The sequence below is a fragment of the Pholcus phalangioides genome, unplaced genomic scaffold (assembly GCF_987345545.1).
Source record: "Pholcus phalangioides strain wild (caught in Gottingen) unplaced genomic scaffold, Ppha-v1.0 ptg000042l_1, whole genome shotgun sequence".
Lineage (NCBI taxonomy): Eukaryota > Metazoa > Arthropoda > Arachnida > Araneae > Pholcidae > Pholcus > Pholcus phalangioides.
The window spans coordinates 10,854,637-10,868,976 of NW_028301628.1; the positions used below are offsets into that span (position 1 = coordinate 10,854,637).

Here is a 14,340-nt window from a genome sequence, read left to right on the forward strand (position 1 = left end):
CAGAATAAATGCAAGAAGTAATTACAGAATAAATGCAAAAAGTAATTACAGAATAAATGAAAGAAATAATATGATTAATAAACAATTCTAGAATAAATGAAAGAAATAACGTGTGAAAACGTGTATAACTGACTGGTTTCCTGTTTTACCGAAAACTGAACGGCTGAGTAAATTTCCAGAGTGCCCTTCCACGTCACTCAATGATAATAAATGTATATCGTTTCTTTACGTATAGCTACCTTTTTATTTTTTTGTTTCGACGTTCTTTTTGGAAACAAAATCTCGATAATCTTTCTATTTTACAAGATTTTACTGGAACTCTTTTATTCTCATTTCACTTTGGTTTTCCTTCCTTCTGTTTCCCCTCACCAAATTGATAAAAATAGTAAAAGAAACAAAATTACTGACTGAATTTTCGTCGAATAGCAGCCTACACCGAAAAAGATAAATGCATGAGAGAAATAAACTCTGGTCAAACCTGACTATGACAGGAGAATGGCTTTCGAAGTATATGTTTTGCGCTATAAATGCTATAAGGCACGTTCATCTATTAGGCACTTGAGGGCTGAAAAACAACATACATAGCACATTTTGTAGAAGCCAGGTTTGGTGTTTTGCCTTGTGTAAAATCAGGGTCGTCTTGAGAGAGCATCATAGGTCCCCCAGGAAAGGGATTCTTTTGAGCCCCCTTCCCCACCAGGCTAAAAATACCCACCTACCAATTTACATTCTTTTGAAACCAGATCTCATTATCACGAGTGCCCTTCTTTACCTGAGGCATCTTAGCCATGAACGAGAGGGCACATGCAATAGGATGGCACTGTGCAATATGGAACACTGTACAATGTTGCGTATGCGTTACATAAACGTGACCACGCATTCGGGGAATGGTTGCCTCCATTAGAAGCAGCATGCATAGCTGGCTGCTCGAAGACGGCAGGCAGACCTTCAACACAATACTTACAAAACATAAAAAATTCAGGCATATTTACTGTTAATAGTTTATAAGGTTTTCGCGGCCATCATTTGATAAAAATTGTTTTTTCGGGTTCGAAGACCGTCGTCCGTTTGAGTTTGTTCTCAACGTTTCCCCAACACTAGTGGTTGGCATCTTCAGGAGAATTGATAAACTGGATCAAAGTCAAGTTTTCCGGAGTCTCAGGTTGTATTTATGCACATAAGTGGCTTGAACTACACTATTGTTTTACGATTGGTCAGTTGATTCTATGGCTGGCAGCGTGTTGTAAACAGTTGTTATGCTGGTAGAACCTGATTGGCCGAGAGATGTGGAGTTATCTGATTTGGCTGTTGTCATCATTCTGTTGCTGGACCTTGAAGGGGAAGGTTCTTGTTCTTCTGAGAGCTGGTGTCCAGGATCTGCTCAATTTCAAAGTTTCTTCTCTTCTATTATAGCTGTTTTTGTGCTTGTATATTTCAATAGCCTCTCTGTAGATTCGTGGGAAGAAGTGGTCAACATTAGCTATTACCTGTGTTTTGCTTAACTGTACACTGTGGTTGTCGTAAAGCGCATGCTCTGCCACCGCCGACTTTTCTGTTTGGCCCATTCTGCAGCATCGTTCGTGCTCTTTTATTCTCGTGGCCACAGATCTTTTTGTGGTTCCAATATATACCTGACCACAGGTGCACGGTATTCGGTAGATCCCCGGTGTTGATAGAGGGTCACGGTGGTCTTTTGCTGATCGTAGCATTTCACATATTTTTCTGGTTGGTTTGAAAATGGTCTTTATACGATGTTTTTTTTCATGACCTTGCTGATTCTTGCCGTCACTCCGGGGATAAAAGGCAGCACAGCTTTTCCAATTGATTGTGACTGCTCATTTTCCGTTGGTGATTCCTTGATGGAGCGTAAGGCTTTCTTGATGTCGTCTTTCGTGTACCCATTAGAGCGGAAAACTGATTTCAAGTGCTCAATCTCTTTACCTAGATCTTTTCCTTCACATAGTCTTCTTGCCCTCTCGATCAAGGTTTTCAGTACGCCTCGTTTTTGGTGAGGATGATGATTGGAGAGCTTATGCACATACCTGTTGGTGTGAGTAGGCTTACGATAAATGCTGTGGCCTAAACGTTGACCTTGACGGCTGACCAGAACGTCCAAGAACGGGATCTGTCCTTCTTTCTCTATTTCCATAGTGAACTTGATGTTCGGATGGATTCCGTTGAGATGGTCCAAGAATCGGTGAAGATTTTCTTCACCATGCCCCCAAACAACGAATGTATCGTCAACGTAGCGGAGCCAAATTGTTGGTTTGAGAGGCGCTGTTGTTACTGCCTGCTCCTCGAATTTTTCCATAAAGAAGTTGGCAACTACCGGGCTCAAGGGGCTTCCCATAGCTACTCCATCCGTCTGTTCATAGATGACGTTGTTCCAGGTGAAATAGGTTGTAGTAAGGCAAAGCTGGAAAAGGCCTACTATATCTTTTTGGAATATTTCATCGAGTAGTCTTAAGACGTCTTTCAGTGGCACCTTGGTGAACAATGATACGATGTCGAAGCTCACCAGTATATCATCAGGTTGCAAGTTGATATTTCTTATTTTTTTCGACGAAGTGACCAGAATCTTTCACAAATGTGCTTGTTTTTCCTATGTGTGGCTGCAAGATGGTGGTTAACACTTTGGCTAGATTGTAGGTGGGAGATCCAATGGAACTCACAATCGGCCGCAACGGAACCAGTTCTTTATGTATTTTCGGCAAACCATAAATGCGAGGAGAAAGTGCTTCTGTTCTGCAGATACCTTTTTTCTCATTCTCAGGTAAAGACGAGGATTTTACCAAACTGTTCATCTTCCTCAGGATCTTTTGTGTTGGGTCTTTTTTGAGCACTCTATACGTTGATGGATCCAAGAGTTCTGTCATTTTACGGCCGTATTCTTCTGTCTTCATTATTACCGTTGCATTTCTCTTGTCTGCTGACAGAATGAGAATATCCTTATCGGAGTTGAGGCTCCTAATCGCTCGTAGTTCGGCTGCTTTTAGATTTTTCCGGGGTGGCTTGGCTCTTGTCAGAATTCTGGATGTTTCTACTCGTATTTCTTCTGCTTGCTCTTCTGGCATGTTTCTCATGGCTGCTTCAACATTTGCGATGATTTCTTCAGTGGGAATTTCACGTGGGGTGATGGCAAAATTTCCTCCCTTGGCGATATTTTATCATATTTACTGTTGTTTTCTGTTGTATTTGTTTTCCCTTTAAAATATGAACGACAGATGGAAGCACGAACTTTACACGAAATAGCATGACTGGCAATATTAATACGTTAAAGCCATGCGTATACACATATTCAACACGTTTCTACATGTACCAATTCGTTAGAAATTCCCCCGAGGAATGTTCACGAGGTGCATGTGCGGTTTAGAAGTAATAGTAGTCGTCATAATTATAATAAAGCAGTTTATAATAATAATAATCTTCAGCCTTGATTCCAGTGAGCAACAATAAAAACTCCAGAAGTTTCTTTGAGAAACGTGAAAACTCCAGACATTAAGAAAAAAAAGGAACGGCCAAAAAAACATGAAAATATGGAGTTTAAACAGCTCAAGAGCACGTGTTGCAACGACTCATTTTCATGGTGATATTTTGGCATTTGAGTAAATTTAATTATTAGAAAAACATACGAAAGTGACGCTTGTTACTCCAGGGAATACTTTCAATTTCAGCGATAAACAGATTCAGTTCTGTTTTTAGAAGAAATGATCAATGATTTTTTTTGCGTGGGTACGTGATGTGTGATATTTTCATACCATTTCAGTTGAATAACAAATACAGTCAAACTCGACTATAAAGACTTCGGTATTAACAACACCTCAGCTATAACGTCAAACGTCAATAATTGGTAGTCTGGTCTGATTGTAATAGAAAGTTTTGTTAATGAATCTTGCTTATAACTTCGATGCAAACGCAACGGTCTCGGAAAAACGACACATTTTTCATCACCTTTGTTTCGTTTGTTGCTCTATTGATGTCCAATGTTGAAAAAAAGTTATTGCATGTTTGACGCTCCAACTTGCCACTCATTGACATGGACCATACATGTAGGACATAACCGTATTTCTTGAGATTTTGCCCTTCCTTGTTTTTATTTTGTGGAAATGTTTCATTTTCTCTCGTATTTTCAATGAGGCTTACTTTCATTCATAATATTAACTGAAATGAATGGTAAGAAGACCATTTGCATCATTTATAAATTTTTTTGCCCACAACTATTCCTATAAATATTACTTTCCATATTCAATTTTTCCCTGCTGAATACATTTTAAATCGTAATTTGCCGTAGCACTGTATTTCTCTCCAAGGGTTGTTTATAAGCAATATACTGTACGTATTGGATGATTTCTTCGACATTTGGGAGCATTTTTTGGCAAGAATTGTCAATGTCTCACATTTTCAATCCAAATTTCTCTGTATTTTTGTCGATCAGATATGGCCAACTTAATCTTATTAAAATAACTACTTCGTGTAGATACTTCATTGATTATGATTATATTTTTCGTCAAAAAAAAGTCTTGAAAAGACCTTTTTTGAAAAATACTATTCAACCTCGATTATAACGTCAAAATTTCACGAAATCGACGATGTCGTTATAACCGAGTTTGACTGTGGAATAATTCAAAAATTCAAGAATAATTCAAGGAAAAAATCGCAGAAACTGATATTGAGCAGGATCTTCCATCTATTTTTATCAAAACACTATTTCTTTTAGGTGGATTCCTCTGGAAGTTGTGCTCGTACTAAAACATCTTATTTCTCAGTGACTTGCCACGAAATGGGAGAAAAAAAATCAGATTTTTCTGGATTATGAGAAAACAGGAAAAAAAAAATGTGGAAAAAAACCGAAGAAAAAGTAAAAGAAAAAAGAAAGAAAGAAGTGAAATGAGACTGAAGCCAAAACAGAATGTTATATAACGCAACAAAATGTCAAACAGATCCAAGTTTTTTCCCGATATTTTTTCACCTTAAATACGCGTGTATTTTCTTTTCTATCTATGCTTTTCCGTCTAAAATATTAAAACTGAAATGAAAACGTTCGTACATGAAACAAACCACATTTATACGTTTTTGTTGCAAGTCTTAGATTGCAAAGAAAAATAAGAAACGTTTTTATTTTTCGTTTGAAATGTTCTTAGTTTGGCGTTTTTTTTTCCTTCCCGAACGAACCCAATTTCAAAGCAAAACATAATAATAAGCCAAAACATTTTGGTTGTGCAAAATTTATGCAAAAATATAAATTTTTATACCGCTAACGGGAGCTGAAAACTTCCCATCATGTGTGGGATGCAGATGGAATTTACAATGAAGAAACATTTTTTGTAAACAAAATGGAAATCTCTTCACACCTAGTCTTCTGTTGCTCGTCACACCAGTCTTCGTTCTGAATTTAAAATAAAATATTAATACTACATAGTGTCATAACATAATGTTACAGAGCTTTTTAGTTAGATAAACGTGAGCTTTAATCCCAGTTTGGGAATGGAAGAATATTTGAGCAATTATTTGAATTTCAAGCTTATTTTTCAACTTGTTAATTGGTGGGCGATAATGCTCATCCGCATTTCCGTTTTGCGGAGCAAGTGGCGCAGTTGTGAGTTGTTGCCTACCACTGTGGAGGCTTCCTTCAGGTCCGCATGTTCGATCCCAGCCATTGTTAAGGAAAGAACCTTTCCTATCGAACCTGAGGCGATTACGGTGTGAGTGCTCCAGATTGTGCCACCGCAGGAAGTCTCCCATCTACAAAAAGTGTAATCGAGCGTTTAGTCACTTGTACGAGTATAACTTGACATGAACACGTCACTCCATCCGGTCTGCTGAAGTTGGTGTCCTACAGTTTCCAACTTCGAGCAACAAATGTGAACCCACTTCCCATTCGAAATGTCTCGACCCAGTGAGCATCAGACACGCAACACATATATACAGGATCATCCAAAAGTCAATTAACATTTGGAAGTTTGTAGAAGGCAAGAAATAGCGACGCACTTGCTGGAAACATCATACAGTTTTATTAAAACCTTAAAAAGAAATACAAGTAATAATGGCCATTATTATTTTTAATTGTTTTTTAAGGTTTTAATAAAACTTCTAGTCTTCTAGTCTTCCATGTACAGATATATATCATAGATTTGTTTAGCGTCATCTGTCGGCAGTCTTTCTAACTACATTTAAGGTTTCAATAGAACCTTGTCGTTTCCAGCATGTGTGTGTGTGTGTGTGTGCGCGTGTCAATTTTTATATCTCTTGAAGTATTTTGTGAACTATTAAACTTTAAAATGCTAATTGACTCTTTAGATCTAAATGACTCTTTAGATTATACTCTATATTCATATAGACTACAATTTCAGAATTCCAAATATGATGAAAGTTCAGAAAACCAGAACTGATGAAAATTCAGAATTCCCCAACAATTATTTCTTTCATGAATTCTGAATTTCCACCAATTCACTATATTCTGAATTTTCACCAATTCACTATATTCTGAATTTTCACCAATTCTGGAATTCTGACCTCTTTTTTTATGAAAATACAAAATTCCAGAATTGATGAAAATTCAAAACATATGAAAAAGAAATTATTGTTACAGTAAGTGTGGGACCCCTAACACGAGGGGCCCTGTGCGATCGCACCTGTCGCACACCACTAATGGTGTCTGTGGTATGAGTTTCGTATAAAATGGTCTAAATGTTACCTCTCAAATTTCTTCAAAAAACTCGAAAATTAAAGACAAATCCTAAATACTCGATTGTGAATCTCACATTTTTGAACTTTAAAACTGTTTTCCTTTAAATGTCTTATATTTTTCCAAAAAAATATAATTCTTTTGAAAAATATTTCTTCCGAAAAAAAAGGACCGAAGAGAATGTCTGAATTTCAGTTATTTTAGAAAGATATCGTTCCACGCTATGGAAACTGTACATCTGGTATCAGGAATTCGAAATTGTATTTCCTTTCATTTTAAAACATTTTTTTCTTCATCGATTTTTATACTTCATTTTTTTCCTTATGAAAAGAGGTTTTCAAGAAAAATATTTAATATAGAAATAAGATTTTATATATATATAGTTGAAGAAGTGAGATGGCATCGGATAAACTTTTTATAGAGTATCTTCTCTCTTCCCTTCTCCGCCCATAGAATGATAGTATATAGGACGTCGTACATTTATATAACAACTCTTTTATTCTTTAGCCGACCACATCGGAACTCTTCAAAAGAATTTTACGTTATGTATATATATACATTTATCCTTTTTATCCTTTTATATATATACGGTATCGATTCTGCTGTATCGATATCTTTTCTGAATATTTTCCGATACTGAGCAAAAATACTTTTCTATGCTATAAAATAAACGACTGATAATTTGGATTAACAGAATGTGCAAATATTTGGCCTCGGATACAACCCTTATACTGTTTTAATTGATTACTTTCATTAATCGTATTCTGAACTATACAGGATATCTATAAGTGAATATTCTCTGTTTTCTGATCTGTCTACTACCGCTATAAGCATTCATCAGAAAGCCACAGAACTTGAGGAACGTCAAAATGTGGAGATGAGGATACCGAAATTTACTATTACAAGAAGAATTACTGTTTTATTCAAAATATTTTACCCGTAAAAAAGTATTTGTATTTTGAATTAGTGTACTCTTTTCGTACCTGAGCCGAAACGACGCGCCAAATACAAATACAAAGGCCACAACAGGCGAATTGTCCATGGAGGTCGCTGACAAAAAGATGCACATAAAAATATGGATGTCAAATATAACCAAAATACAGCAACCCAATATAAAAGCACATATCCCGAAAGAAAACCTAATAAATAAATATATAATACACTGCTCATGAAAAAGATTATGGTTGTCTTATCTAGTATGGGGAGCAAACAATTAAAACAAAAATTTTTTTGGTTGTTTTGTGTTTATTGAACATCAAAATGCAATTTAAAAACAAATTTTTAATTAATTAATTGATTTGGATCTTTATCTTTACCAGGATCATTTGAGTGAGGTACCCTTACGTAGTGTTAACGTACCCTCAAGTGTTAACTTGAGAAAATAATTATTAAAACCATAAAAAAAACCCGTTAAAAATGAAAGTACATATATCTGTATTTCTGAAACGAAATGGGTACAGGCTGTCCCAAACTGTTTTAGTTAGTTAAATTAGGAGGTCAATAATTAATTAGAATGAGTCATCTTTTTAATTTTATTATATAAAATTATTATATAAAATTATAATAAAATTATAATCAAAATATATAACATTAAAAGAAATAATGTCAGAACAAATAAAAGTGTGTGGCCCTAACGCCGGGAGTGGCCAATCTTTTTCCGAGCTTTGCCACAATTGAGATTATTTTCGATCCGCGTGCCACTAGGATTCGAACGAGCAAACCATATGTCCCGTTTTTACGGGGTATGAGCGTTTTTCCAGCCATTACGGTAAAATAATACCCTTACGGATTATTCTTCGGCTGTTTTCTTATATTCGTGAAAATGATCATTTTGTCACTCCTTTCAATTCTGAATTGTTTTTATTTTTGAGTCGTAAATTCGACTATCCCGATGCAAATTGTGTATGTATGTATAAATAGGTGCGTATTAATTTAAGGTTATCTTATCTACACAACATTCGATATCGGCATCGGAACCTGGGGGCCCAGAGTGCTTGAGCCCTCCCAATATATATTGTAAGAGGGAATGCCTGAGAGAATTTCTTCGATTGAAAAATGAAATTAAATTCCTTTAATTTTTCAAAAAGTCTTCACGTGCAGCTATTGATACCATTGGCGGATTGGCAACCCCCTGCCCTAACGAATGAATGTTGTCAGAATTGAGCTTTGTTCGTGTCCTTGCTGGTACTGCCATATTTTTAAGAAAGACGAAGATGTCAGTATCACGTTGTAGTTCTGCCTGCTCTCTGCGGAGAGACTTATTTAAATACAAAACGGCTTGCATTCACACCTTGAAGTTGGAAAACCACAGAAAATCAACTTCAGCCGATCATCACTGTGCGTTAACGAGGTTCGAATCTGGATCCTCATAATGAGAGTCCAGCATGATGTCCACAACGCAAGAACGACTGCTTATCTCGAGATTTGTGATACTGTAGGTATATTATATAAACAAGTTGTTGAAAGAAGGGCCGTCTTAACGTATGGGGCCTAGTCCTACGGATCAAATCAGTGACAGCTTGATATAAGGGATTAAGGACAATGGTTCTCAGTAAATGGAGTCATAAGAAATTCGAGCAAAAATTAAGATATTTGCAAAAAATATTAATGTAAATATTTTGTACTTTGGAAAAAAAGACTTAACCCAGAAAAAAGCCCTAATGCCTGTTTTGGAGCAAAAATTAATATACATGGTGTTCTGTTAATAGACCGGAAAACTCAAATGGTTGTTGGTAGACATCGAGAGGAACAGAAATTGCGATGGAACATGGTATCGCAAACCACGTTGAAAATCGCGAAAAACGCATGCAGGTTTCGACGCCACGCTGGAACGACAAAAAGTATAATAATAGCTACAAAAAAAAATTTATTTGATTAATTATTACAAGAGTTGTTGAAAGTAATGGCCGCTGACTTCATTGCACAGTCTACAACGACGTAAAAACGATTCCCGGACGCGCTCGAAGATACCAGGTACGCTTTTGATGTCTGCCGCAACGATGACAATCGGCGCTCTGAGATCCTCCGTTGTGGCATCGCATAAACGAGCGATTTAAGGTGACCCCATAGGAACCCACGAACGCATTCAGCGATCAACCAACATCCACCTTTCGTCTCCTCTGGACCCAGAGCCTGCATCCGTTTTTCGCGATTTTCACCCTCTTAACGTGGTTTGCGACACCATGTTAAATTGCAATTTTTGTTCCTCTTGATGTCTACTATCAACCCTCTGAGTTTGTCGGTCCATTAATAGAATACCCTGTATAAGTCCGAGTCTTGTTTCAGGGGAAAACACGATAGATACCAATTTTTGGAACAGTCATGTAAATTGTTTGACCGTAAGCTTCATGGAAGCTTTTAATTCACCCGCAGTGTCTAAAAAGTTTATGACCCCCCTGGTGCAAGTTAGCTGACAAAGAAAGGGACCCAAGGTGACGTCTTCAAAACATTTTTGAAAAAATTACCACTGATTCTACTCATTTAAATGTGCACGAAAATGATATAAAAAGTCCGATGGAAATATTACAGGTCACTAAAAAACAGTAAACATTGATATTTTGAATGCCAATATAGGCCAAGAAAGAATTTAAAAACCCTGCAACACACACACATAGTCATTCAAACAGAGTTATTGACGTCATTTATTTACATCATTCAAACAAAGCATGATCAAGTAGAGCACAGACAAAAAAGAGAGACGAAAAAAGAAAAATAACTGTTTTTTCTAGAACGGAGAGGAGGAAAGAAAGGAAAAGAAAGTGAAAATGTTTTTTTTTTATAGATATCGCCACGAAACGCGAAAGACGATGAATATGGCTGTTATCATATGTGCCAACTGTTATCATTTTTAATGATTTTTACGGCTGTAATAATTGTATTCCACCGCAAAATATTTTGTGTTCATGTGTTTCTGGGTGAGATGAATGTACTTGTGAATTTTTTTCATAATTTCTTGAGTACGACAAATTGGGATTCTTTTCTTGTGGGAAGGAAAATGTTCCAAGTGACGCCTTCAAAAAGTCTTGAAAAAAAAAACCCCACTGATTCTACTCATTTAAATATGCACATAAATATGAAAAAAAAATCCAGTGGTATTATTACAGGCAATTAAAAAAAAAAAAAAAAAAAAAAATTGAACATTAATATTTTGAACGTCAATAGGGGCTAAGAAAGAATTAAAAATCCCTTAAACCTAGAGTGTGAGAGCAACGTCATCCACCAACACATGATCAAGTACAGCACAGACAAAGTAAGAGAAATATTTTGTTTCTAGAACTAGGTAATCTAGAATCAAAGATATTGGTGAATAAGATAAGCTAGAGGAAAGAAAGGAACAGAAAGAAATAAAAGATAAAATAATAAATAATAATAATAATAAAAACGATAAATAATACTATATAGACGAAAGTGAAAAAAAAGTTTTTTTTATAGATAATCGCTAAGAAGAGCAAAAGGTGACGAGTAACTAACCATTGTAATTTTTAATACTTTTTCGTGGCTAATAATTGCATTCCGTTGCTAATTTTTTTGTTTCTATGCATTTTTAAGTGAGATGAATGTACATGAATGTTTACATAATTTTTTTAAAGACGACACCTTGGGACCCTCTCCTTGTGGGACAGAAATGGATACGAAAGGAAAACAAAAGGGTAGAGTCTCTCATCTCTGAAAAATAAAAGGTATTCCTATTTTCGAAAAAGAAGAAGTGAATCCATCTTTTGTTGTGTAGGTACATGTTTTGCGGTCCATTTGGTGCCGAGAAAATATTCCCTTTGTTTTCTTTTTCGGATAGGATTAATGTCGCTGTCGTACAAAGTATAACAGGCCCTAGCCTTTTGCTATCATCAACAAACGCAACTGAGGTGTGAGAAAGTAATCGAGAGGAAAGCCACAACTTATAATACAAGCTATAAACATTACGAAAAATAAATAAAAAAAAATCTGCGTTATAGCATCCCCACGAAGAATGCTCCGGGTAATAGCCAGGGGCTTGAGTCAGGATGCTGTCGATGTTAGAGGTAATGTTGCGGACATATTTCCCAATGGAGTTATTTCCGATTTTTATCTTTATTAGATTTTTTTTTCTCTGTTGAATTTCTATGGCTTGTATTTATTTTTTGCCGTTCCCCCATCTTTTACCGAATGGAATTTTATTTGATGGTCTTGAAAACAGAACAAATTTTATGGTTTCGGTGTTATTATTATCTCGTGATAGGAGGTCACTCGAGTTCTGTAATCATTTCTACCGTATGTAGGGAGTGTTTCTCGTATTGGAGTGGAAATAGTCGGTCCGAGTTTGTTCTAGACTTTTCCACAACACCTAGTTGCTTGGCGTCACACGTCCGTATGTCCAAATATCCGATGATGTCTGCTACTAGATTTATGGAAAAGTTTAAGGTAAAGTAAAACTAACGATGGCTAAGAAATTTTCCGCCTTCGTCGAATTTCTATATAGACTGATTTTATTCAACCATTTGTTCCACAAATTATCGCTCCAGTAACTACACCTGTGTCTCAAAATCACTTATTTGGTCACTCGCATGCTCGCACACTTTCTTGGTCACTCTCTTGGTAGCTCACTAACCCGCTCTCCAGCTCTCGCTCTCTCCACGTTTAGGTCTCCACTACATCTACCAAGGTTATGGAGAGAAATTAACTTGTACATTTTTTATTGTGCTTATACCCCCTATGGGACAGAGCCTGGTCATGTCTGGTTTTACGGCCCTCGCTCTACCAGTTGCTCTTTTGGTCAGTCACTGAACTGGTCTCCCGCTCTCTAGGTCACTTATTGACCGGCCTTCTCATTGCTCTGGTCACTATTTTGGTCATTGACATTCTTGCACACTCTTTAGGTTTTCCCTTTTGGTCACTCATCGACCTGGTTCCTTGCTCTCTAGGTCACTCTTTGGACTCTCACTGACCTGGAAGCCCTTTTGGCCACTCTTTGATCCGGTCCCTCATTCTCTTGGTCACGTTTTAATCGTTGACATAATTGCACGCTCTCTAGGTCACACTCTTGATCTCTCATTGACCTGATCCGTCACTCTATAAGTCATTCTTTTTGCCACTCTCTGACCCATGCTCCTTAGGCCACTCTTTTGGTCCTTCTCATGCTCATACTCTCTCTAGGTAACCCCCGCTCACACACACTCTTTAGTTCACAAATTTATGCACTCCTATGTTCACACACACTCTCTTGGTCCCTCCCATGTTCACACATTCTCTTGGTCCCTCCCATGTTCATACATTCTCCAGGCCACTCGTTTGGTCAGTCACTGAGCTGGTTACGCGCTGTATAAGCAACGTTATTGGTCACTCTCATGCCAATAGAGTGGCGTGGAGCGTGTGTGAGCATGAGAGTCAGGGACAGAAATGGAGGGGGGGGGGGTAGAGGAATTAACTGCCCCGGATGGCAAAATTTAGCAAGTGGAAAATTTTAAGTGGGAACAAAAAACACCATTGTAAAATTATTGAATTGTAAAGTAGTGTGGGCGGAAAAATCATGTTTGTCCAGGCGACAAAATAACACAAAAATCTTAGTTACGACTCTGATGAGAGTGACCAATACAGTGGCGGTGAGAGCGCGGAACCAACCAGCACCTCTTAGAGATAGAAGGCCCCCCGCACCTTGCTTGTGACGTCAGTAAGTAGTCCATTTTCCTTCAGAATATCCAGGGGAAAAATTCCCTTCTCTTGCCAGTATCATCGTTGCGGGGAAAATAAATGATCGGGCTCAGAATTGCGATTTCTATGCCCCACATCCAATCACTATGCGGTATTTATGAGCCAATCAGGAAGATTCTACGCCAAAATAAGAAGAAACGGAAAACAATTCTGTTTCAAAATGTGGCAAACTTGCTAGGTAGTCTCAATGACGTTTATGGAAACTCGTGCGTAGGCCTCCTATCTCTAGGAGGTGTTGGACTAACTCAGTGAGTTACCAAAGGTGATCTGGGGAATGTGTGGACCTCAGAGTGGCCAAAAGAGTGACCCAGAGAGAAACGGATGAGGTCAATGAGCTAAGAGAGTGACCTATAGCATCTGAAAGAATGTCAATGAGGGAAGAGAGTGACCTATAGCATCTGCAAGAATGTCAATGAGCGAAGAGAGTAACCTATAAAACGGGTGACCAGGACAGTAAATGACGAAAAGAGTTACCAGGTCAGTGAGTGACCAAAGAAAGAGAGACAAGACTACGAAAAATCAGGTCAGTAAGTAACCCAGAGAACACGGGAGATTTGAGATTTCATCTACTGTTGGCTATACAAATTTTGCCACCCTTCTCCTATTCTAGTCCAATTTTCATGAACATTCATTTCTCAAATTTGTCGCCCTGGGCTATATCCCGCTAAGCCCTTCCCCCCTAAAAAACGCCTTCGACATCCTTTAATTAAAGATATTTACCAGAAAAAAAAATCACTAACGAATGTCAATTAATTGCCACTACATTTATAAGCAAAATGAGTTATGATCGCGGCCCAAATTAAAAGGCAAATAATCAAGCTGTTTGAACGACAATAATCAGAACAGAAAAAAACAGAAAAATGTCGTATTAATCAGATTCAAAATGAAACAAATATTTATGATAATAAATGTTAAATAACATAGAAAATATATTCAAATAAATCGGCTCTTTCGCATTTCTGTCATTTCCA

At 37.2% G+C, this 14,340-nt stretch overlaps 1 protein-coding gene across 1 annotated transcript; it reads right to left on the minus strand.

Moving 5' to 3' along the window:
• Positions 1-2,528: 2,528 nt before the first annotated feature.
• LOC149064474 (uncharacterized) lies at positions 2,529-3,074 on the minus strand. Its single transcript, XM_089255327.1, has one exon. It carries the CDS (start codon positions 3,072-3,074, stop codon positions 2,529-2,531), a length of 546 nt encoding a protein of 181 aa, XP_089111453.1.
• Between the last annotated feature and the right edge of the window lie 11,266 nt (positions 3,075-14,340).